Source organism: Vitis riparia, chromosome 1 (assembly GCF_004353265.1).
Source record: "Vitis riparia cultivar Riparia Gloire de Montpellier isolate 1030 chromosome 1, EGFV_Vit.rip_1.0, whole genome shotgun sequence".
Classification (NCBI taxonomy): domain Eukaryota; kingdom Viridiplantae; phylum Streptophyta; class Magnoliopsida; order Vitales; family Vitaceae; genus Vitis; species Vitis riparia.
In genome coordinates, this window is record NC_048431.1 from 23,579,205 (window position 1) to 23,607,091 (window position 27,887).

The 27,887-nt window shown below is 31.9% G+C and overlaps 1 protein-coding gene and 1 pseudogene across 1 annotated transcript; one reads left to right on the plus strand and one right to left on the minus strand.

Annotated features, from left to right (window-relative positions):
• The first annotated feature begins 3,922 nt into the window (after positions 1–3,922).
• LOC117925844 (heme-binding protein 2-like) lies at positions 3,923–5,120 on the plus strand. The gene is made up of 2 exons (XM_034844957.1): positions 3,923–4,199; positions 4,423–5,120. The coding sequence occupies exons 1-2, from the start codon at positions 3,955–3,957 to the stop codon at positions 4,832–4,834; spliced, it is 657 nt and encodes a 218-aa protein (XP_034700848.1). The 5' UTR covers positions 3,923–3,954; the 3' UTR covers positions 4,835–5,120.
• A 402-nt stretch (positions 5,121–5,522) lies between these two features.
• Positions 5,523–27,804, minus strand: LOC117925835 (annotated as a pseudogene).
• Between the last annotated feature and the right edge of the window lie 83 nt (positions 27,805–27,887).

Sequence of the window (27,887 nt, forward strand, 5' to 3'; positions counted from 1 at the left end):
TTTTTTTACTAAACTTTTTTTTTTGTGCATTTTATTTAATAATTAAAATTTAGCCATACATTTAAGAGGGTTCAGATTTTGAGTTGGGTATGATATTAGTGGGATATCTTAAAGCATAAAGGAAAAGGTTAAATGACCATATCTAAAGAGTTTATTTCCTTTAAATTTATTTTTTATTTTTTATTTTCTTTATTTTGAAATTTTCTTAATATAAAATCTGATTTATACATTAAAAAAAAAAAGTGTCCTGTGATGCTTCTTGAAGAGCGTTCAAACAAATCCATAATCACCTGTCCTTTAATTAATTAATTAATTAATTATTAATTTCAATTTACTTTAGTTTTCAACCTCTCTACAATCTTAGTCAAAAAATCATGGGTTGTCCTTTGTTTTACCTTTTCATTTTTACTTTTCTAGTCTTTATATTATTTTAGAATTGAAAATGTCTTCAACATTCTTTGGTCATTGGGTTGAAACTAAAGTTGATTATTAATGGTGCCAATGTGCCTAAATTGAACTCTTTTTCCTTCTTTAAGTAAATGTACTTTGTGAATTAGTAAATTCTTTTTTCTTTCTTTTTTTTGTATCCAATAAGAAATTGGGTCAAAATTTCTGAATTTGATATGTTGATTTAATATCTTGATATAGAGGATTTTACAACCTTTTAATTAGAATAAAGGGGAAAATTGAAATATGATAAATATATATATATTCACTAACTTATTTTTATTAAAAAAATAGAAAATTTCTAACTCAAAAAATAGATTTTTTTTTATAATAAATTTAAGGTGGTTTTAGGTGTTTTTATAAAGTATTTTGAAAAACAATTGAAAATAAAAAGAATATTTTGAAATTTTCTTATATCTTACGTAAGTGCATAGTACATTTATACAAAATAAACTAAAAAAAAACGCTTTTTGTATTTAAGTTTCAAACAAAATTTTGTTTATGAAAATAGTTAATAACTGTTCTTATAAACAAATTTTCTTTTAAACTCTCTAAAAAAATGTTGTAAAAAATGTTCCCATACATATTCATTATGTCTTTATCTTCGTCTTCAAGTAAATGATTTTATAATGTTAATGTGGAGAAGTACCTAACTAACTTGTTTTTCAAAAGTACTAATAATCATATTTATAAAACGATAAAAATATAAATTAGTACGTGTAAGGTCTTTCATTCTCATTTTATGAACTAAAAGAGATTTGTTTGTAAGGAATGGAAAGCATATTTTAAAATCAAATCGAAAATGATTTAAAACTTGAAATCTCTTAAAAAAGTAGGTTCACTTACACCATAGATTTAAGAATAAAAAAAGATTTACTATAAATAACTAATTATACTATTTTCCCCCATATAATTTAGGGTGATAATGACACTAAAAATGAAAACACCGTCCTTGTAGCCTCACATGTTTTAATATCAAAATCAACATATAATCAATGACAAAAAACTATAAAATAATCATAAATCCTACTTAACAAAAGATGGTGGTTGAGATTTGACTATTACATATCTTGTCAGATATTTAAGGTCGTCTTAAGCATTATTTTACAAGCATTAAATAATATTTTTTTAAAGTGGGTTCTTAATCCCCTAAGAGACAATTCATTTTCCTATTAAGTTTAATCACTATCTTCATATCCAAACTTGAAAGAAAAGGAAAACCCTAGTTATTGGTAACTTGCATTGTCAATCTACAGAGAAGGAACCCTAAAGTTTGTCACAAATATAGTAGATTTCATTATTTTTGATCCACTATAGGATATGAATTTAGGGGGCAATAGACAAAATTTAGGGACACTTGTCACTGGGATTGAGGTCAATTTTCAGAAGTGGGTCCTTTTGAAATGTTGAGAAAAAATCAAAAGAATCAAGCACAAGCCATGTCCTTCAAAACTTGTAGATCCCAACACCAATCAAATCAGATCTTCCCTATTCAGATAAGAAAACTTGAAACTCCTCCTTATGCAGAGCTGTTTTGCATTTTGTAAAAGGCCCCACAAAAGGGGAAATCTCTATCGTGAGACTATCACAATTGACCTTTATCGCTAGCAAAAATTCTAGGTACCCATTGTTTCGTATTTACCAAATTACAATTTTACATGGTAAAAAAAATTCTATCACAAAACTTATGTAGTGAAATGCGCATAGAAATAAATGAATTCAAAGTAAATAAAGATGGGATCAAATATAAATAAGTGAAATTAAAGCAATCATATCAATTTATAGACATATATTATGATTAGTTTTACTTTTTAATATATTATACTTATTTGTTACCCTTACATTTATAGACATGAAGAATACCAACGTATCATAATGAACTCAAGATTGGAATTCGTGGCATTTGAAAATTTGAATAATTGAATGAAGATTAAAGAATCGATAAAAAAAATGAAATAAAGCAAAAAGGAAAAGGGAAAAGAGGAAATCTAATAGGTTAGGATGATGTCAAATGCAAAATCTTCAATTCTTAAGGTATATATGGTTGAATTTGAATCATTGAATAAAAAAATAAAAATAAAAAAATCGTTACCTAGTTAAAAAGTAGTCATATCATTCTCAACATACCAATCAATGAGATTTTTTTTTTTTATATATAATTTAGCGATTACTACTTTTGATATTAAAAAAAAAAAATGATTTCTCATCCTATAATATAAGTAAAAGGCTTTTTTTTATTTTTTATTTTTAGTGGTTAGAAATGGTTGCACAAGTAGGAGCCATGGTCTATAGAAGGAGGGTTCTCATGGTGGGATCAGATTGACCCATTTTTAACGAGTCTCCATCACAAGAAGTAGTCAAGGTTAATGAGGCCAACAAAGAGAAAAGTCAACATCATCAATGGACCTTATGCAAAGCCTCAGCGAATGATTTGAATGGTGGTTGGTTAGAAATCATTTTGATAACTTCTTTTTGCCCTTTCAAACTGCCTTCGCCTACTAATATAAGATATTTCCAAATTTCTAAGATTTGAAGCAAATCGAACAAGAAAAAGGTAGCAAATATCAAATCCACTATTTCTACCATTTTAAACAATATAAATGCATACGTTTTTACTTGAAAATTAAATGTGTTTGGTAATTCTAATTTTGATTCTTAATTTTTGAGAATAAAATATATATTAAAATATTTTCAAGAAAAATGATTTTGTTTTTATATTTAAAAATCATGAAAAAAAAGTAAGATTAAAAAAAATAAAAGGGGTCAATATAAGAAAATTTCTCTCTAGTTTCTTTAGAAAATGCAAGGAAAGATTGATCGAAAACATTTCCTTTAATAATTTTTTTTTTAAAAAAGAGGAAAATTGCAATTTTTCTTTCTATTTTCCTTATTCCAAATATTGTACAACCAAACTGAGTCAAAATAACATGTCCATTTGTTTGTTTTTCAAAACTTATACGTCATTCACTAGTGTTGTTTAAAATGAGACATGGGTGGGTTGTTGGGGTTTGTTTTCCATTTCAAAATTTGTTTAAAAGACTTTTCAAAGTGGGATATTTATATTCAATTTTTAAAATTTTACAAATAAGTATAACAAAATGAATGAGCCAGCATGATTTTTTATTTTTAAAAAAGAATCAACCAAAACCCAACAGATTAACCCTCCCCTCCCTAAACAGCCAAGCACAATCAAAGCACTTCACCCAAGGAGTTAAACGCTAATAAAATGTAATATACACAACAAAACAATTGACTTTAATTTTGTTAAACATCCACAATACGTATGAGCAAACGTAAAAAATAAATAGGAGACAAAATTTAAAAGAAAAAGGAAAAAAAAATGTCACTCTCCGCTTCAAAATTGATTGATCATGGACATGCAACTTGGGCCTCATATGACCACTCAAACAAAGGTGAAACCCACAAAATCTAAACCACAGATCTCATCCATATATAGGAGATAAAGAGACAAGTTCATAGTCAAAGAGGAACTGAACTGGAGACACTATGAAAATGGGGTTTGGTTTAGTTTTTCTGCTAGTTTTGAGTTTGGGTGTGTTTGATGTATGTGAAGGGAAAGGGAAGGGTTATGAAGAAGCAGTGAATTGTAAGAGGCTTGAGTGTGCTCCATATGAGGTGGTCCACTCCCAAAAGGACTATGAAATCAGAAGCTATACAACTTCAATGTGGATTTCGACTCCACCCCTCAATTCTTCCTCCTACAAGGATGCAGTTGGTAGAGGCTTCAACATGTGAAAATCTCACTCTGTCTTTCTGTTTTTATTTTAGTTTATTTTATTTTAATTAACTTCTTTTTCTGAATTTTATAAGGCGAAAAAAGAGTGCTTTTTCACACAGTTTAAAGAAGCTAATCATTGGAAATATACTATGCACACTACACAGAGGCTAATCCTTCTTCATTATTTGAAAGAACTAACATCCATGTTTCATGGTATGTTTTTGTTTCTTTGTCAGCCTCTTTGCCTACATTCAAGGCAACAACAATCAAAGGGCGAAAATCGACATGACAGCACCAGTTTTGGTTGATATTTTCCCCTCCACAGGACCCTTCTGCAATTCATCCTTTATCATGTATTTTTATGTGCCCACTAAGTACCAAAACAACCCTCCTCTATCAGCCCAGGCTCACCAAGTGAAGCTCCCTAAACACAAGTATGCTGCTGTGAGGAGGTTTGGGGGATTCATGGATGATTCCAACATTCCCACTCAAGCATTGGCCTTGAGGAGAAGCCTCAAAGGCACACCCTGGGAGACCTCAATTTCAACCAAAAACAGAGTACTAACCTACAGTGTGGCTGGTTATAACTCACCATTTGAATATGAGAATCGTGTAAATGAAGTTATATTCTGGTTTGATAGACCCTGAAAGATCAGGGAGGAATAAATTTAGGGTAAGATGAGGAATCTGAGGAAGCTGTTGTCATTGAGAAAAAGGAAGGGAAGGAAAAGAAAGGAGAAGATGAGCTATCTTTGTCAAAGGAGATCCTATTCTATGGGGTTTAGACTATGATTGAGTTTCTACTTTTTCCTTGGAAATAATTGCAGTTTTACATTTGTTTAATCACCCACTTGAACTTTAAAGAAATGAGTGGCAGACAAGGGTTCATATGTCTTCTAAATACTATATCAAGAGATTGATTGGTTTGATCCTTCATCTTTGCCCCTCTACAGAAAGATCATTAAACATGTCCTATAACACAGACAAAAATAAGAAAATGAAAAGAGTAGGAATGCTAAAAGGGGATATCATTTCTGTATTTTTCGGCCTTGTAGCTTTCTCTTTGTTCCTTCATTTGAGGCTTCGAAAGGGCTATGGAGAGACAAACAAAATTATTTCATTTGAGCTGAAGGTGAAAAGACCTAGAATTGAAATCTGAAAATAGGGAGATAATAAGTCAAATATTCTACATATGCTGTGTAAGAGAGAAAAGTGAATTATAATCAAATCATTACTATGCAGAGTGTACTAGGTATAAAATTTTGTTAGACAATTGAATCATCTATCAAGATAAAAATGAACAGACAAAAACAAAAACTTGCTAAGTCCAAGTTCATAGATGGCAACAAAATCAATTCATTCTTGGATATCACTTTTTTCCTTCTAACAATATCTTTCAGTTACATGTGTGTTACATGATTTTCAACAAAAGAGGATACATCGAACTGTAAATTTGCAGTGATCTAGAATTCAATTTCACCACAACATTTTCTTAAGAACAAAACAAAGAAGAGTCAAGTCATGATTGAACGGAACACAACAATTCATGCTTACCTGTTTAACAAAAAGTTGCAATATTTCTTTCCTCCAAGAGCTACTAGTTGAGGAGATGTAAAAGAACAACTGAATTTTACCTGACTAGTATAAACGCTTCCTACAGCTTGCTGCACCACACCGGCATGCCAACTCTTTTATATTACCATCAGGACCCACAACACCATTAAGAATGTAACCGTAGTCATATGTGAGTTCCTGCTAGATGCATAGAAATGTTTGTCACTCCAAAACTGCAGTTAAGACATGCTATCCTATACTTGATTATCAATGCATCCAATCATGATTTGTCCTCCTACTCTTCAGTATTTGTATAAATCAGGCATTCATATCTTGGAAAAATTGTAAATACAAATAAATCAAAACACCAATATAATCAGACACACACTATAAGAATGAACCATGAAACACAAAGCAATATGTCAACAAATATTTGCTTGCCTATCAACTAAATAAATAACTAAGTATTTCACCCATGACTGTAATGCTATTGCAACAAGAAGGCTCAAAGAGGAAGACATGTAACCGACATTGAAGACTAGAAGTCAACAGAAGTTTCAAATGGTTCATAAAAAGATCAAAGAAGAAACAATTAAGCCTGTTCAAGTATAAATGTATACTTGAACTGATTATGATTATAGAATCCATAAAGAAGACTTAAACCTGAGAACAGACTAATAAAATCACTGCTCTTTGGAAGTAGAACCAAGTACAAAAGAATTGAATAGCATTTGATGATTTCTTAAAGGTATCAAGTATAAAAGTGGCCATAGGATGTAAGCACAACAGTAAGAAGATTATCTTACGGGTGGAAACAGAAAGCAAATGAGGATCTAAACGTTTTATCCAAGAAGGATGAGGAAGAATGTATCAAATTTAAAGAAATATAATGCTATAGTTAGATCAGAATCCGCTCTTATATTTTTGGAAAATCACATTCATGATCCAAAACTAACAAAGGCAAGCTTTGAAAGCCAACAATGGATTTGAAAATATATGCAGCACTGATTTCCACATAGTAGCAAACTTCTTTTTTAAGGGGAAAAAAGAACCCCAAAGGAAATACAAAGACTAGATTATTGATGGGTAGATCATAAGAGCATGTGGTTCATTATGGTTATACATATCAGCATGATTACAGTTACACTGATACATAGATTGTTAACGTGGTTTTTGCTATCATGTATCAATCAACTTGCTAGGCATGGGTGATTTTCAGTGTGGCTTTTAGATATAATGAAGTCAATGGAGATTTTCCATGTTTTCTCTTGTTTTTCAGTTCCTCGCTAATTAACCTTCAGAGGAAAAATAAGTCTTCGTTTACCAAATGCTCATGAAATTCTTAAAATTTGTTAAGCTAACAACTTTCCTATACGTTTATGCTATTAGGATATAAACTCACAATGTATTATTAGGTTAACACCCTCCATCACTTGCAACCCCACACCGACACATGGAGGGACAAATCAGCAGCAACAGCAGCACATAAATGGATGAGCTAATAAGAAAATAGGAAAGCCTCAAACTCGATAATTTACATACCATGTTAAGCTACCAACTTACCTAAAAGCTTAAATTATTAGTATATGAGTGCACGATGTATATTAAGCTAACAAAATTAAAAAATATACACTGGATTTGGCGGTCAGTTTTCTCAAACTTGAGAAACATACAAACAAGTTACATAAATAAACACCAAAGCTCAGAAGACAACCCATACCAGAATACGTGAAAGAACATTTGGAACAACATATCACCTGGGAAGGAGTTGTATTTTCAGCTGCAAATAGCACCACTTGGGCAAGTTCCAGGTCATGGTGAGAACTCAAAACACACTGAACAAAGAGGTTAGGCTCACAACTGTGATTGACAAATCTGGAAACACTACCAGTTTTACGTGCATCTATGCAATACTCAGGCATGTCATCTATGTTGTCCACATTGTTATGTACAGGTATTTGTACATCTTTTTGTCGCCTCTGACAAGGAGAAAAGATTACTTCAATGGAACACATGCAGTATGACTAAATATATTAATCTAATACAAACTGAAAACAGAATTTAATATCTACCTCATCCTCAATAGAATCTTCATTTATGATCATTTCAATTTTCAACCAGCCATTCACTAAATAAGTCACTAGTTTCTGAGGATGTTCTATTGTTTATACTATTAATAGAATCATCAGATATGTTTTATCATATGTTTTTCAAAGAAAAATGTGACTTAGGGAAAATGAGAACATAAATGTTCAGGCATAAACTTCAGCTGAGGTTGGGCTTGGTTGAGGCTTTGCTAACCAACTTTAGCTTAAATAAGGAGAAAAAAATTGACCAATATTAATAATTAGCAACATTATAGGAAACTTTAATTCATATTAATATTAATTCTTTTATAATGTAAAATAAAAATCATTAAGCTAACAAAAGTACACGACAAATCATCAACAGCAATAGATAAATAGATCGGGTAATAAGACAGTAGAAAGAATCAGCAGCAACAGATAAATAAATGAGATCGTAAGATAGTAGAAGATTCAGATCATTAGTAATAGATAAATAGATGGAATGATAAGATGGTAGAAGGTATGGGTCAGCAGTAATGGCCTATCGATAGCGATGATAAGAGAGACTTGAACTAGAGCCCTCTAGTTTACCATTGCTTTGATGACCATGTTAATCAACCTTCTTAAAATATAAGCTGCTAGCACATGGGTCCACAACGTACATGAGGTTAACAACTATTATGTTATTTCCACGTTTTTTTCAAGTCATTATTTTGTCCTACATGATATTTTAATTTAGCTACATATGTTTTTTTTTTTGTAAAACTAAATTCTTTTTAAAAAATATTAAGTAATTATAGAATTCATTTGAAATGAATAAAAACTATGTGATCTTTTTAAAAAGAACCGATTATTTAACCAATCAGAGCAATTCAAAGAATCTGTTGAGCTCCAACCAAATCAAGCTTGAATTGAAAAATCTACAATTTGAAGTGAGTTTAGGTTGGAATTTGGCTATGTTCAACCCTAACCAACCTACCTAAGTTGAAGCCCAAATAGGAATCCGGGGGGAAAATTAACATTAAAGGTGGGCCCTAGCGAACAAACACAGTGCAATTACAATATTTACCTGAAAAGATCTATACAAATCTTCAATACAGAGCAGCACAAAACAACCAACCAAAGAAGGGGAAAAATGAAACATCCTAACAAATTGTATTAGTACCTCTCTTCCCCCAATTCCATGCATTGTTTGCCAGCAATCAATTTCAAATATGTAGTCATTATCAAAAACATTATCGAGATCTTTGGTCCTCTTAAGCTCTCCAATGTATTCACATACTGGTGAACCTGAAGGAATAAAGTCCAAGGTTCTGACTCCCATCCTTTCTCCTTCGTACGAAAAACCTGTACAAAGATGGTATATCAGATTCTGTTATTTACAATTCAAGATAAAAGATACCGGGTTGTGGTTTAATGACCTCAAGATGATATTTTATTCCCTGTTGAGATGTGCGGTTAAGGCAATTAGGTCCACACCTACAGTTTGGTCCACATTCATATACAACATCCTTTGGTTCAAATAATAATCTGAAAAAGTTAAAAATAAGTTTGAGAACTTATCCCCAGATAAAAAGGAATAACATGATCCCTAAGAAAGAAAACCAATAACTAGAACTATATATGAGTATTCATTGTAGACAAGATAAGTGTTTCAATAAATCTATGAAAAATAAATAATCTTTAACAACTATCTGTGCCATTCATATTAGAACTTTCATTCAAATATCACCTGTTGCCATTTTCAAGCACATATGGAAAGCTAGATCCATTACGCTCGGCACAAGAACAAGACATTGGGTTTGTGCATTTCCCTTTGCAATTGCATCCAGCAGCATTCGGAGGGAGGATCACGTTGTCAGCTACTTTAAGAGAATTGGAATATGTAAACCCTGCAAGTTTTAAGATTTTGCAATATGAAAAGGCATTTGAGCACATAATAATAATAATAAAGCATCACAAAAAGTTTTTCCTTAGTTAAGAAAACCAACTAAAAAGAAACTGTACATCTAAAACCACACATCTATACTTGCATCACATTTACTTTTATTTCAATTTGAATAATGGATTTCCGATTAGTTTTTGAGAGCATGGGTTTCAAATATGAATTTAACTTTGAAGGAGTACACTTCATTCTGATATTGTATGGAGGTGATATATTATTAGTGGTATTCCCCAACCCAAGAACACTTCTCACAAAGCCCCTTCCTCTTGCTGCTTTGGTTGCTCATTCAATCCTTAAGAGGATGTATTAACCCAATTTTGACAATGATGGACCATCCTACATTAGAGATGTTTCATAATATAAAGAGCCAACAAAACTCAACAAGCAACTTAATAATAAGATCCACTACCCCCTTCTTGTGAATATATCATTCCAATACAAATCATGAGATAGGAGAACTTGCCCTCAAGTGCACCGCGATGATTGTCAACTTCATTGATAACAGGAATTCTTAATTTTTCTTGACCTTTAGCAATGTCCTTGCAGACCAACCTTAGTATAAAACATTTACATTAAGGTCATTATAAGAACTGAGATAGCCTCTCAAAAAATATTATGAACTCAGGTGCAAAAGTGAAATGAGAGATTGATGTATGTGTGTCATAATACTGATTTCATACTCATCCTTTGCTGAAGGAGCCCTTGATGAACTCTTTTTATTAGAAAATAAAACCTGTCAAAGAAAACCGGTTAATAACATAACCATAGCCCTGCAAGAAAGAAGAGGTTCACTTGCCCATTATACCACCAATGAAAAGCTAGAAGCTGAACTTCAGATTGAAAGATGTCAAATATTACATGGAGAGTCAAAATGGGGAAGCACAAGATTTTCACAAACCAAGTGTTAAAAGAATGAAAGAATTCAACAGTGTCATGAGAATCACCAAGAAGTATTTGCTAAAATGTTAAAATTCATGATTATATCATGATACAGGTAATGAATCTAAGGATTAGAGTCAACCAAACCCATCCCCACAAAAAATAGTATATAGGAGATAGAAAAAAACTAGTATACTAACCTCTCATTCTACCTGGATTTCTTAATTGTTTGGTTTAGAAGGTCAAAATAAAGAACTGACAAAATATAGCCGACCTTTGAACTCTTATTAGCATGAATAAAACAATGGAATATCACCAATCAATAGAGGGAAGAAGTGTTATTCATTATTGGTCTTTCTTATTTCTTAACCATATAGCAACAAGAGCAACAGAAATTACATAAACAAAAGCAGTAGTTTTAATGGTCAGTTTTCCTTATTCCTTTGATATATGTCAACCAGGAAGCAAATAACCATTCATAAAGTTACTAGATGTATTATGACAAATGCACAAAACGGGTAAAACAAAATGAAACCTTGAGACAACCTTACTGCTGGCCTTTGGTTGTCCTCCGAATCGGTCTAATTTGTACTTAAAAACAATAAATCCAGAAATACCTTTTTCTTCCCAGTATTCATTAATCTGCAAACATAGAATGTGAAATTAATGCAACTGAAGTTAAAACAATTGATCAAATTTTACAAGCATTATGAGGCCCATTACTGAAGACAGAAGAACATTTATATAAAATGGCATGAAATATAAATTTATCAGACTATAATCTCCCAGCAACAAGAATTTAGCAACATTAGGAAAGTGATACTATCTGTGGACATGGAACACCCAGTCTTTAGATTAGACTGTATCAAGCAAGGTGAGATAGTTAGAGTGACCTCAACAAGGTCCTGAAAATAAAGTACGAAGTTGATAAAAATGACATTTAATGATAAAATCAAATACTAATTAAAGAAGTCAATGCAATGAAGATGAATGCACAAGGGAAATAAAGATGTTTTCAAAGTGGATGCATTTCAATGCTTCATTGGAAGATACCTTTCCAGAATGGAGACCCACAAGGATTCCTATCCATTATTGTTGAACCATATCAGACAGCAAATTACCTTTCTTCATAACATATTTTGATCTGGTCCAAATCTGCATGGCAGTGTTTAAGGGCCAGAATTTTTATTTTTATTTATTTATTTATTTATTTTTTGAGCTTGAAGCCTATATGAGGAGGAGAAAGGGAACAGTAAAATGAATGTGGATGAGGGCAGTGAGGAAAAACAGTACATGGCTCCAGATACAGCTGAACTGGAAAGATGATTTTGTACTGAGAACCCCAAGTAGATAGATTATACTACTTTATTCAGTTCAAACAGGCAACTTTCTTTCACCACCAGTGTGATAGCCCATCTATTTTATGCTGGCGACATGGACCCTGGACTATGTGAGACTATGACTTAAGTTACATGCATGGGCCCATGGGGGCAAAAGAATCAACTTAAAAGATCACATTTTATCTCCTATAAGTTGGAACCTGGGTGTTACATATTATCAAAACATAATGTTCACAAGCATCTTAATGTAGCCTCATACTTGTTCAAAAATTAACCAGTAATCTTATTACTTCATGCCAGTACTGATTGGGGCAGTAATTTCTATTACATTCTAAAATGACAGAAAAAAAAGGAAGCCATGGAAAAAACACTAAAAATGAAAAATAAATACCATACCCATAAAGTAATCAACATTACACTCTTGTTAAAAATTGCATGGATTAGATAACCACTAGAGAGAATGATATGTATTGTCGACCGAATTTCTATATGCTTAAGATTTTACGAAAATTGATTGTCAAACATAGTATTAGAACCTCACTTGGGGAAGTCGTGTATTCTAATCTCAACACATTTTATATTTCCCCAATTTATTGAGCTCATTTGTATGCCCAAAAGAAGGTTGTCTATGGTTTGTTTGTCTACAGGTTGTGTGTGCCAATGTGTCTCCATGTAAGAGAGAGTGTTAGGGAGCATGATATATACCATGGGTCTAAATCCTATTAATTTGAGATTTTAGGAAAATTGATTGGAGGGTGTTGGGAGACATTCATTGTAAACTCAAATTCTATAAGCTTAAGCTTTTAAGAAAATTGGTTGTCCCACAATAATATTACATGATAGACAAACAATTTGAGCAATTATCCTTCATATTTAACATCATAGAATGTGTAAGAAACTTGATACCAAAATACAAACAAATTCAATAGGATGCAGGTAATCAACAAAGCAACCTCTATGCATGGGAATTAACAAAAGCATTGCCTCTATCAAACATTAAGGAGAATCGTATATGCATGTAAAGGAACAAAAATGAACGAATGATGTAATAAATAGAAAGCAAACAAATAAAGAACTACACTATTGTAACCATCAGTGTAACCACTTATTTTTTGGATCAAATGTCAAGCAAATACCACAGAATCAGCAGTGGATGATTATCCTTGACAAGAAAATATCCTACTATGAGATTTGGCATACACAAGGCAATTTAGGCACAAACCAAAGTGAAGTTTTTATTTACAAGCTAAACCATTAAAAAAATCATAATAAAGAGAACATTTTCAAAAGAGACATCCAAAATATCCACCATGTAGAGGCCATCATATGTGTAAACTTTGCGAGGATAAGTATCACGAAATTTATGGCCACGGATGACTCTAACAGGGACAAGCTGCTCCATGCTATTCTGAAAGGGAAAAAGACACATCTCTGAAAAATTAAAATAAAAGAAAAGAAGCAAAGAAAATTTATTGTCATACTGAGAAGAAAGTTACAATTTAAGAAACTGTTTCTTACATCATCTCCTGGTACAAAACCACCTTATCTATGAGCCCTTTAAAAATAACTATTGCTCATAGATCTAATACTAGTGACAAAGTTATTGATTTAAATATTGATCCAATAGGACTTTTGACACCCAAATACTCTCAGATTTTCCAGGAATATTTTCAGATTTCGAAGATAACATGTATTCAAAAGTTCTCAGAATTGGTAGGAATTTTGACATGTTTGAAATATTCTCATGTTTACTTCAAATCATTAACTACCATAAGTATTAAAAGCAAAATGAGCTGATTGTCAATGATATAACAGTTATACATAAAGTTGTGATTTCAACAAACCACACAGACAATCAATACCAATTCAGCTCAGGATGTACTTGTGTTTTAGTATGTATTAACAGTAACACTGACTCATGGTTTCAGTTGAAAATGGATAATGCTGCATCCAGATTAGGTTTTGAACTCTTATCCTCAAGAGTCAAACAAAGAGAGAGCAGTACGTTTTAAAATATTTCACATCAACAGAAAATTAAATGAGAAAGACAAGCTCATGCTAATATGTTAAAAAAACTAATCATCTAATCATCATCTAATTAGTCAAAAAATCTGAAGCCAAGCATTCAAAAAGTTCATTTCCAACAAGGATTTAAGTTAACTAGGAAGTTAGAATCTTAAACAAAAAAGGAAAATTCACATTGAACTTCCTTAAAGGTAGGTCTAAGTAAATGAATTGCCCGTCTCCAAAGTTACATGATCCTCCCTTGAGGTTCAGACAACCAACATGATCCTTCCCCACCATTATCCATTGTTTATTTGCTAATCACAAGCGGTTGATGTCAATGGCTGACCAAAATCTTATGAACTTACCCTCATTACCCTTAGTCCCATTTAGTTTTAAATTAACCAACAAATTAGTCCTGATTAACCTGAAATTAATCACAAAATGGCACAGATCATATGTAGTTCGATATTGGGCCATCAATGGGCTATTCTGGGCTCTGCAAAACTCATGGCTATTCATAAAGAGATAGGCATAGTTACTTGCGATATGATTTTTTCTTTGTTCTTACAAATCTTTAATTGTTGCATGGAAGTTTCATCTTTATTTCAATTATATAAGAGTAAGGATTTATGAATTAATGAAACAGTATTCCTGATGATATTTTGGTGATTTGGATCATTTGGAGATTAGCACTCTTTGTTTTTGTGGGATGGGAAGTGGGGTGGTGAGGAATTGAGGAAGAAAAACACAACAAAGGGTGCTTTTCTTTTGTTATATTCATGTCAACTTTTTTTTTCTTAAAAACACACCATCTAGTTGCACACAGCAGCTTCCTGATTTTTTTATTTTTTTAAAAAAGTGGTTAGGGTATAGGGAAAAAATGGGGAAAAGAAGAAATAAAAATAAAAATAAAATAAAAATCATGTTACTTTGCCTGCATGATATGTGAGGACTTCGTCATTTCATGCCTTCATTAACAGTGGTAAGGAAACAATCTTTGATACAGGAGGTCTATGTGAGGAGGTCTAGTCCAAGCAAGTCTCATATCTCTCAAGCAATATTAAAAATGCATAAATGCATACACAATTACATGCATACATGCCACAAAAGAATTGTTAACTTTAAAATGGGCATCCATAATATGTACTAATAGCAAGAGAAGATGATAACATAATGACAATTTCCAAATCACACATACCTTAAGTGCCAGGTTACCACGCTCCATAACTTGATCCCGAATTTGCTGTTTAGTACCGAGGATGTCATTCCCACCTTCACCAGAATACACAACTTCTTCCATATCATCCTCATTATCTTCATAATTGCCAGACAAAACAACTGCCACAGCAAGTGGAAAAGTATAATTGTTGTACTCCCCCTGCATAATTACAGGATAAAAGGTTAAAATATGATAAATGACAAGGCTTGAACTTTCGAATATTTTCGGGCCTACAGAAGAATAAAATTATTTAGAGGGTAAAAAATGTCAACAGATTGTCATCTGCAATAAGAAATAAAGAGATCAATTGAGGCCTAAATTTCAATTAAGCTGTTGAATGATTATAACATAATTGTTTGGAAAGCTAATCGTCAACACCTAATATAGTTGATAAAATGGTAAAATAGAACTCATAATAATATAGACCATTATATTTAAGTTAACCTTAACATAGACCTTTATACTTTAATCAATCATATTATATCCCATTATGTATGGATAAACCATCAATCACCTCACACTAAGACACTCATAGACCATCACACTAATATGATTTGAGAGCCCGGTCCTCATCTTCTTCAAGTTTATTCACAGTAAAGTTGTTTTTTTAGTCTTGACCAATCATATTGATTCAACTTCATTATTCCCTATTGATTTTGTATGGAAAGCGCAAGCCTCATTTAAGGTCAAATTTTTTGCTTGGTTAGTGGCACTCAAGAAGGTAAATACCAATGACATACTACAGCTGAGAAGATCCTACAAAGCTCTCAGTCCTAATGTTTGTCTGTTGTGTATGGAGAGTGGTGAAACAGTAGATCACATCTTTTTACATTGCCCATTGAGTTTGGGGCTATGTCATAGACTATTCAGCTTGGTTCATATGGATTGAATTCCTCCCAGGAGTATATGCTACATTATGAATATTTCATATAGAGGATTGGGAAACACCAATAGAGGCAAGGTGTTGTGGAAGCTTGCTTGTCTTGCTTTGATGTGGGTAGTGTTGTGGGAGAAAAATGCTAGGAACTTTGAGGATAAGGTGAGATCCTCAGAGGGTCTTTGGGACATGATCTTTTTCCTAGCCTCCTTTTAGGCATCTTGCTCGACTTTTAAGGGTGCTCCCCTTAATTTGATCCAACCTGATTGGATGTTGGTGTGTAACTCCAAGGGAGTGAGCTAGCAAGGATAGATTATTTTTGTATATTCCCACATGGGACATAGGTTGTGGAACCTCATAGATTTATAGATTCTTAAACTTGAAGGCTCTAGCTTTCTTGCTGTGTACTTTTTGGAGGATCTCTCATCCTTCTTTGTACTTATTTTACTTACTTCAATATACTATGTTGTTGTTTCTCATAAATAAATAAATAAATAAGCACTCATAAACCAGGACTCCCAATTGTGGTGCTAGAAGATTGCAGAATTAAATATTAGAAAAGATAGCATGAAGAAATAGACATAACAAATTGAAGATTTAAATGACAACCCTTGAGTCCAGATCGTATCAGCAGAATCTCATTAAACCATTAGATTAGATACAATATGTATTTAGCTGAACCTTCATGCTTGTATACAGGATATTATACATGCACCATATGACCCCAATGTATGCACACAAAATTGCCCTAATAATGAATACACACTAGTTCTCTGCTCCAATGCATATAGAAACCTAGAGATATGTGAATGACCATATGCCAATTCAAATGAATTTTCAACTTTCCATCTGACATAAATAAATGAAGCAGTGGGCAAGTTGTCAAAAATGGATGATAGAAAAAAAAAAAAAAAAAAAAAAAAAAAGCCAGATTGTGGGATAATATGATACCCAAATTCTTCAACTTTGCTCAATGTACCCATATCAACACGACATGAAAAAGTTGTGGGTATGGTGATTCTAGTTGGATACTCCTTTACTTTGGATATTCACTATTTTTTAATTTTGTTTTCTTTTCTAAAAATAAAAATAAAAGAGAAAAAAAAGAGATTTCTTTTTATCAAGGAGATGTTAATTTTTTGCTCCAAATTGACTTGTAATTGATTTTTTTTTTTTCCTTTATTATGTCATATCCAAGTACCATTCAAGATCATTTTTCAATTGAATCACTATGTCCTAAAATTTGAAATGTAATGGATCAAACACCTAGGCACACACCTACACTAGATACATTTTCCCAAAGCCATATAATATAGGTAGGAGAAGATATCATTGGGAAATAAGAATAAAAAAGAGAATGGAACATCCTAAATGAGAAGGGAATATTGAGTCTGTTTGACAACATCTTCAACAACAATTATCAAAAAAACAATTTTTATTTATTTTCAAAAGTAAAATTTTATTCAGAAACTTAAATATGAAAATTAGGGCTTGCAACTGTTTTTTAGAACAATTTTTTGCTCTCTAAAATAAAAAATCAAGAAAAGACTTTTAGCAACCAAAAACTATTTAAAACTATTTTCTATTTTCTATTTTCTATTATTAAGAATAAAGAATAAGGTGTTTTCAAAAAACATCTTTTAGTTATTTTTAATTGTTTTCTGAGGGCTATTTTAAAAAATAATTATACAAACATGTAGAATAATTAAAAATAAAACACTAGACATAAAAATTATTTTTAAAATATATTTAAAAATATTAAAAGCAAGTTAAAAACATTTCAAGTTTTTAACAGATTTTTATTTTACAAAAAATTAGAGAATGGTTTTCAAATACTGTTTTCTAGAACTATTTTTTAAAACAGCTACCAAACAGGGCCTTAGTTTTCTCAACTTATTTTCCATGAAGGTGCTATGCACTTATTGGGAACTTAAGTATTTTATATAGTTTCAATTATTTCACATATTAATCTACAAAAAATATTTGAAAACACCTCAAATTTCTTTTAAAAAATAACCTATTTTCAAGAACAGTTTCCAAATAAACCCATAATTTCTCGCTTTAACCACACATCATACGAGTGATCCAAAAGCTGCAGTTACTACCTGTTTCTTGTAGGATTTGCCCATGTAATCAATTCCACTCATCCAGCGACCATGCAAGCCTACAACAACCATTTCAGCTTGTGAAAAGAATTGCTGCCCAACACTAACCCCTGCACCAAAAAGAATTTCTCCATTAAAATATTTATAACTTATAAGTTCAAAAAACATTTGAATGCAACAGCAGAAGGGAATTAAATCTCCCAAGAATCAAGATTTTACTAAAAATATAAAAGCTGCATACAATCAACTTAAGGTTGGTAACAAACATGATATATACAAACTAAAACATCAAAACAAAAAGGATTGACCAACCCGGTAGATGACCAAGTCTTTTCTTATTCTTTGACATCTGCCATGAATTTAAAACAGGAAAAAGAAAAAGAAATCAATATGTTCCAAAGAAAATTTGAGAAATTACCATACTTAAAAGCAATCCCATATACTTTGTTTACAACAGTATCATGTCTGAACAAAAGAAATTAATCTTCCAGTATGATGACAGTATGTGTGAATGTGAATGTGAAGAAGTGCTGATATTATACCCACTCATTGACACATCCAGCTAACAGAAATAAAAAAAATGCAAGTAAATCAATGTGGCATGCTTGAACTATTTGAAATGGCTAATGCATCTGGGTGCCCCACCCTCCGTACATTAGCAAACCACCAAACCAACAAATACCAGTATAAAAAAAAGGCAGGGGAGGAAACTGTATGCATGCATCTGCACCTAAAAAAACAATATCGAATGCAAAATAGTGATGTATCCTGAAACTATTTGAATGGCTAATACATCTCTTCTCCGCTGTACATTTGCAAACCACCAAGCCACAAAACTTCAACAGAAGTCTTGGAAAAAGGACACTTGAGAAGCATTATATGCATTTGTATTTTAAAAATATACTCGGTCAGTTCAACAATTACTGTAAAGTGTGTAAAGGGATAAGAAAAGAAACCAGCATTATCATAGTTGTATAAATTCATAAGCTGCACCCTAAATGGGGAGAGTCCATTACTCAAAAACAATGAAATACATGAATAAACAATAAACAAAATCACATGTTATAGAAAACAAAAGTTTTGGACATTGACCATGAGCAGAGCCAGCAATATTTATCATGAATAACCTAATTCAAATGCATTCTAAATGCTACTTATTGAATACTTCTAAGACATCAGCAAGCAACTTGCCTTATTCATTGCCTTCAGATCAGGCCGCTTGGAAGAACACTTGGCCTCCTGCACACATGCATCACCTCTCTGAGAATGGTTGTATCATTAAAATAAACAAAAACAGAGACCAAAATCACAATCAAAATACTTGTGTTCCTTCCATTATTTAAATTAACAGTAGAGACATAAATGATGACAAGCAACCTGCATTAATGGTTTTTGAACAATCATCTAAGAGAAGAAAAAACTAGTAAACAATACCTGTACCCCTGCTGTAATATGATAATAACATGAGATCACTCAAAAAGTACAGTTTCGTGCGTAACTAAGGGATAATTCACCTAGAAAAGGGATAAAGATTTAAAATCTGTATATGTGCAGTCCTATTTGAGGATATATAATACTAAAAAATTGATAACATGGACATTAGCAAGTTCATTATCCGATGCATATTTGCTTAGTGGGTGGTTCAGGAACAATTCACCCACAAAAGGGGGGAATGGGGAATTGAGTGCATGAATGTGAGCAGTTATACTTCACATGGACAACCAAAATTTGATAACTTGGACATAATCACTTTTATGATAGTTGGAAAAATGCCAATAAGTAAACCTAAGAAACAGATACAAATAGAGATGCAAACATCCCTGTTCATAGATTTTGAACAATCCTTCAAAATTTAAATTGACAAGAAAGCCATATTAATCTTTGGCTAATTTCGTTACAGCAACTAGACTCTACTTGAATTTTGGGGCACCAAATGATATGCCTGATATAGGGTAATAGATGCAGAGCCTAGTAAAGCAAGGATGTAAGCAATATGTTCACGAGTGATCATCAACAACATACACTAAAAGTTTCTTGAGCTCTTTTATTATGGCATTCATTTTTCAACATGGCTAACAGCACGGGTACTTCCAAAGTATAATTCTGCTTTGCAAACTTCAACCTTTCAGGTTTGAGAAAACAGCCAATATTTCTAATTCTAATATTGACAAATACACCAACAATTCAAAAATATGGACATACTGCCATGAATATATAAATATCATATTTATATTGAAAATTGAGTAAGAAATAAAAAAAAATATATCATTGAATCATGGAAATCTGAAATGAAACTTCAGAAATTATGAGTACAAACAAGTAAACATGATATAATTTCTAGTAAAAGACTTAAAGAACACATATTAACTGTGCACCTAGAGAGAGGATGTATATTGAAAAGAATCACATACTTGAACTCCAAAATGTCATTAAAAAAATGGTGATTTCTTAATGTGTAAATGGTTTTACACATACCATAGGAAGAGGATTCCAAAGCAGGTAAATCATTGGAGACCATATTACAAGGGTTCAAGTTTTTTGCGAGAGTTTAAAGGGTTTGATCCACCTGACTCCAAAATCAGAGGATAATGATCATAATGCAATACGAGAATGAATGTAGCCTATTTCTAGTAAATTAAGATCCAAGACACTAGTTTGTGTAGTCGCCAAAAGGGAAAATGAATTTCAATTCAATGAGCATAATGCACAAGTTCTAACACAATGCTTAGTGATAGATGTTAGAGTATATAGTATACATTGTGGGCCTAAATCCTACAATGCATGATATACATCGTGGACACAAATCTTACAATGCATGATATACATCATGAACCCAAATCCTATAGTGCATGATATACATTGTAGCCTAAATCCTACAAACTTAACCTTTTAAGAAAATCAATTGTCTAATTACAGTCTCGTTTGGCAGAAGGTCATGTATTCGGACCTCATTGCATGTTTATTTCCTCAACTTATTAAGCTCAAAAAAAGGCTACTTTATTTATCTAATTTATTAAACCCATGTATAAGTCTAAAGGAAGCTAAATGTGAGGGAGGGTGTTAAAATACAAGATAAATATTGTGAGACCAAATCCTATAAACTTAAGTTTTTAGGAACATTGGTTGCCTAACATGGAGAAACTCAACCTTCAAATTTTTAATTCTCTTACTTGGTTCACTTCCTTAGTTCTAGGCTAATTGATTGACTATATTAATTGGTTCCTAGTTTGCCTCATCTTGTTATTCTTTTGCATATATTTTCTCTTTGATTTCTAATTGTAATTTAATAATGTTACAATTGTAAATCTTCCCTTCTAGGTTGTTTCTATTGTGTATAAGTGATCCATTGTACAATTTTTTAGAAGACATAAAAATTATATCCAGAATTTGCACATGGTATCAAAGTTGTAATAGAGTTCCTATGTATTTTCTCAAGTATTGTCTTGTTGGTGGTTGTTTTTTTTTTCTTTTTTTTCTGGCATAAATCACAGGTGCAATTTTATGTTTCTTTTTGCTCCTTTATTAACCTTAATTGGTTGGTTTTCATTGCTGCCATAGGTCTGAATTTGGTTTCAATCTTCATTGCAAACAAAGGAGTTTAATTTTTGTCTATTCTTGATTAATTATTTAATAGAAGAATGTAAGAGGCCTTTCGATTTCTAGCTAGTTTAGATCAAGATTTGGATAAAGTACGTGGACAAGTTCTTAGCAAAGAACCTTTTTCATCACTTAGAGAGGTTTATGCCTTCATTAGAAGGAAAGAAAGAAGAAGAAGAGTGATGATAGGAGGAATAAATATTGACAATTCAACCTTGAGTTATACTGCTTCAGCTACTTTTGCCTTGGTAAGTAAGTAGATAAATACAAATAATTCTACCATTAACCCAAGAAGACAGGAAATAAATCTCTTTACCAAAGAACAGTTTGAAAAGCTATATAGGTTTATGAATCAGGCATATTTTTCTTCTAACCCTAGCCTAAATAGGTAATTTTTTAACTACATTGAAAGCCATATCGAGAAATTTTATCCCTTGGATCATAGATGCAAGGGCAACTAATTACATGACTAGTGTGTCAAGTTTGTTCTCTACTTATATCGCTTGTTTAGGTAAGCAAAAATTTAAAATGGTCGATGGGTTTTTTTCTTCTATTGTTGGAAAGGGTTTTATTACAATTTCTTAACACCTAGTCCTAAATTCAGTGTTACAGTTTCCTTAGCCTATAATCTTCCTCCAATTAGCAAATTCACAAAGGATCTTAATTGTGTGGCTAAATTTTTTCCTACTCAGAATGAATTTCAGGACCTATGTATGGGGAAAAAGATTGGCAATGCTAGAGAAATGGATGGATTCGACTAATTCGAGAAGGACCTAGATGTTTTAGGATGTTTATCCCAATCTACTCACGTTGGTACCTCTTTGTCCTATGAGGATGAAATTAAATCATGGCATTGTATATTAAGACATCTAAGTTTTCCACATTTGAAGGTTTTACAACTTTATGTAGAAATAAAAAGGCTTTTTATTTTTAATGTGAAATGTGTGAATTGTCCAAACATCATTGTGCTTATTTTCCTATCCAAACCTATAAACAATCGCAACCTTTTTCACTTATAGTGACATATGGGGGTCCTTCAAGTGTAACAAATGTATTTGGGGCTAAGCGGTTTTTTACTTTTATAGATGATTATATATGTGTATGTTGGATCTATTAAGAGTGCTTGATATATATTGTGAGCCCAAATCTTACAAGTTTAGTTTTTAGAAAAATTGATTGTTCAACATGGTATCAGAGCCTTGTATGGTAGGAGTCATGTGTACGAAACTCACCATCACATGTTTATTTACCTGATTTATCAAGCTCGCACATAAGCCCAAAAATGGAGACTACACATGAGGGAGGGTTGTTTTATCTTTATGTTCTTAAACTAACATGTTTGTATTGAAGCTTCCACTAGTACAAAAAACTAGTATTAGAGCTCGAGTTGAAGATTTCTAGAAGAGTAAAAGATTACAAAACATATAAGATGATGATAAAAAGAATTTCAATTGAATGTGGAGTCAATCTCGTCAGGATGAGATACATCATGAAGAGATGGAAGATTAACCTAATGAAATTTGCTTCAAGGTGGAGATTGTTGGAAAGTGTCTCAAATTCCTAATTAGTATAGATTCCTTTTTGTAAAAAATATCATATAAAGTATTTCCTAAGTTGACATATTATTGTACTATTAGGTTTCCTTATAGAAAAAGGAAAGTTGTTAGAAATATCTTTATAAATATTCTAGGTCATGAGAGGAAAAGGTTATGAAATATAGATGCACTCGTAAAGATTATACGAGATAGATAGAGATGTGAGGAAGAATAGGAGACACCCAATGGAGCAAGAGGCACGTGGTTCAGGGTGTGGGTACAAGAAGAGGAGAAACATGGGATGTTTATGGAACCCAATAATTGTATCTAGTTCTACCCTCTATAATATTCTCTATGGTATAGTAAAATGATTCTCTCTCATCCGTGGATGTAGACATAGTTGGCCGAACCACATTAAAACCTTGTGTATCGTTTGTGTGATTGTTTTATCTTTATATTCTTGAACTAACATGTTTGTATTAAAGCTTCTACTAGCACAACAACTTATCCTTTCTTTAGGATGGTAGGTTAGAGGGTTGAATTACTTCTGGTATTTTTTAAGCCAAGGAAGCTGAGGATCAAAAGCTTCTTCACTCCACGATTGGAGAAAATTATAAGGCAACAAACTGAAAATTGAATGAGCATTATTAATCTTAAAGGATATGCAATATCTTTTAAGAGATTCAAAGCTTCCTCACTCCATGGGGAGACAATTATAATGCAACAAAGTGGAAATGAACGAGAACCATCATAACCCTCAAAGGATTTGCAATATCTTTTAAGAGATTGATAACTAAGCTTGAGAATTAAAAACCTATTTTATATTCTAAAAAGGACATTGCTGTTTGGATAACTAGTCCCACTCATCTATTCCTCAATTTTTCATCTTAAAAAAAAGTTTAATATGCTCCGTAAAAACCAAAAGTTTAAGTAAGCATACATGCCTATATAACAAACAATATATTTTCATTTTGATTATATAAAACATATGATATTATATCTTCAAAAGCATACAGCTAGTAACAAAAATACAAACATATAATAAAAATTAATCTTGGAACACAATATTCTCGTCCATTTTGGTGTTAAATATCACTCCCATGAGTAAGATATTACTCTACCCAAGGTTTCCTAAACTACTACTCGTTTTGCATATAATTCATAGGTGATGATTATCTTTTGTTTACAAGTAAAACATTTGAATATTATTGCTTACATTCAATATATGTTCCTTCACAAATGAAATACGTGCATTAGACATGATAATGCATTCTCCTATCAGAAGAAAATCTTACAAAAGAAAAAGAAGTTACATCGAACGAGCCAATCAACTAGATGAACAATATCTCCAAAAAATTGAAGGACTTAATAAAATTATGGAGTCAAAATTCTCAAAAGAAGCCACATCATGCTACGTGCAAAAAATAATTATTTTTCATTAAAATTATAGTTTCCATCAATCTGAAAAACAAAAATGTATCGGAGTAAAAACCATTTAAATTGAAAATCCTAAACCCCACTTTCAAATATGAAAAATTAAATAAATAAAATGAAGTAATAAAAGTAATCAGCATGAACAAGTGCTCTTGTAAGTTGTGTGATGTATGAAACAATAACATGAGAAAAATAAACAAAAAAAAAAAAAAGTAATAGTTAAACAACTTTTGATAAAATAGAACTTCAAGAAAGTTCAATCAGTTGCTTTCCAATGGATTGGCACTACCCTACAAATTATTGGTGTGGCAAATATCTATATATAAAATATTTCTTTACAAATGTACAAGAGTGTTCTTGTGTGAAGCAATAACAAAAATTAAAGTATCAGGCAAACAAGAACATTTTACAAGTAACAGAAAAGCTATAGAACTTGAGAATGCCTTCATAGTGGAAACAGACAAATCAATGAGAATAATTATCTAAGTTTTCTTCAGTTTTTGTAGAAACAAAAATGGAAATGTGTATTTTCTTATTTATGTAAAATACCACAAGCATTATCACCTGAACAAAATGAAGGCGATGTTTATTAAAAATCTTTATTGTCTTCTTCACCATTATGTGATCACTCGTCTCCACATCACTCGTACCAGTTGCATTGATTGGATGAGAACCAGAATCTGTCTTTTTTGGAAGACCTATTGACCTTTTTGAGGGACTCCCATAGTAAGGTTTCTTACTTCTAGGAATGCTCATAAGCCTTGGTCTAACTCTTCTTTGGACCATAACCTGTTCTGCTGAATTCCTCTCTGTCGCTGTGACAAGTAGCATTCAACACTTCATATTTGCACGTTGTTTGAATATCAACCAATAACAAGAGACCTTACCGTTTTGACTCATCTGAGGTTCCATTTCACTGCTCCCAGTACCCTTAGAAGACTCAACTACATCCATGGATCCAATTCAAGATAAAACCTTGCATTAGAAATTTCACTACTTTAGTATGATAAATAACAATTATTTCCTCCTATTCCCATTCTTCAACTCGAGAAAAATGGCAAAGAGATGTATCAATTTTTCTTGTTCAAGTGCAAAGTAAACGAAATAGACTTTCAAAATCTCACAAATTTCAGGAAAAATGCATAAAGTTGGAAAATAATGGGGAAGAATATTGGAATCAAACTGGTTTAAATTTTCTTTCACTTCTTTCTTTTCCCTTGTTCTTTCCCAAAATATTTCCAGCAATCATATGAAGATTTAGTCATGGGTTTTTAAGAAAATTAGGGTCAAATTCAAATTCCAACCCTATTGATATGGAATATTCCCACCTCCTCCTAAATCTACATTATGAAACCCCTTAATCCAGCATTTTTATTCCTAAGTTCGTATTTAGAGGAAATTGGGAAAACAAAGAATGGTTAGTAAAGGAAAATATGATTCTGTGATGTTTTATGTTCAAAGCGTTCTGCTCTTTCAGTATAGAATTTAATCTACTCAAACTTTTGCGACTCAAGCATTTACAAAAGCAACCTCGATGCTTTACAAATATGTGTGTGATGTGTGATTAAAATTGTTTGCATGAAAGCCCTTGAGGTCTGCTTCAAGTGGTAGGAGGACGGGGAAGGCTTGTGGGAGGTTTTTAGATTCAAGTCCGAAAAAAATTTACCAATCACAAAAAATTGTTTGCATGAAAAAACTAGATCCTGAAGAAAACAAGAGAGAATATATATATATATATATATTTTTTTTTAGTTCAAATTGCTTTTCCATTTTCCTTCATTCTGTTGCCCTTCTCCTTTTTCCCTTTCATTTCCTCATTGTTTCTGAGATCCAACCTTTGCATTTGGATCAAAAAATAAATAAATAGATCGCAATTTCACTTATTGAATTCTTCATGAAAATAACTACGAGAAATCTAATATAATGATAAATAGTTTAGAACTTTCATGTTTAGATATTCTTCATTCTACAAATAAATATTTAGAAAGAAATGGGAAAAAATATATTAAATTCAAACGTATTATTCTCGTTTTCCTTCCCTTTTATCCATTTGCCTCTTTCCCTTCTTTGATCCTTTCTCTCGCACTTTCAGTCCAGACAGAGCCCTACGCTCAGCTTGGATCTTGAAAACTACGAGTAATAAAGACCAGAGATTCCAACAAAATATTCAAATAAATTAAAATATAATATAATTTATACAAAATTTCATAAAATATATATATATATATATATATATATATATATATATATATATATATATATATATAAACATTTATATGAATTCATGTAAGGAAGAAAATGAAACATTTTACTTCAGGCCACTAATTTCCAAAAATTAAAAATAAAAGCGATAAAAGAGGAGAAAATTTTTGTTGAATCTGATTTTGTTTCTTGAAGCTCTCACTCACAGTTTTCAAGAAGAGACCTCTATTCTCCTTTTTGGGAGAAACTATAAGAGATGTTTGGTTGTTGAAAAATAACAAAAATAAATAAACAAAACAAAATTAAATATAATTTAAATTAGGTAGAAACTTAATTATTTTTAAAATTTATTTTCTATTTTCTTTTCTCTTAGTTTTTTCTTTCTCAGTTTTCTTTTCACTGCTGTTTCAGATTGTCTGCAACCGAAACATGGTCTAAGAGAAAAAAAAATTCCTCTTGTTTGAATGAGAATAAAATAATTTATAAGCAAAAACAAAATTCTCAAAACTCATGCATTTTCAAACACTCGTTACCGATCAACTATTCCAACCTTGCTTTTGCGTGTTTTCCTACTCATTTTCCTCGCATTTCCAGGCATCCAAACGATGTTCCATCAAATCAATACCAAAAAACTGATCTAACATTCATGAAATAAAAAAATAAAAAACGAATCGACAAAAAATACCTTCCAAACAAGCAACCTCCTTAGAAAAATCGCAAAAAGTGTTCACAGAAGAGGAAACAAAGGCAGAGAAGTCCGAAGAGAGTCGAGTGCCGCAGAGAATAAGGGACAGCTGTAATTGAGTTGTGAGATCAGGTATGGGGCTTGGGGTTATATCGTTGGTGAAGTACGAAGTTCAAAAGGCAGGTGAGAAGAGCGGGAAAAGAGAGAAACGCCTTTTTGCTTTGGCAAGTTCACGCTCTTTTCAACAGTCCGGAGG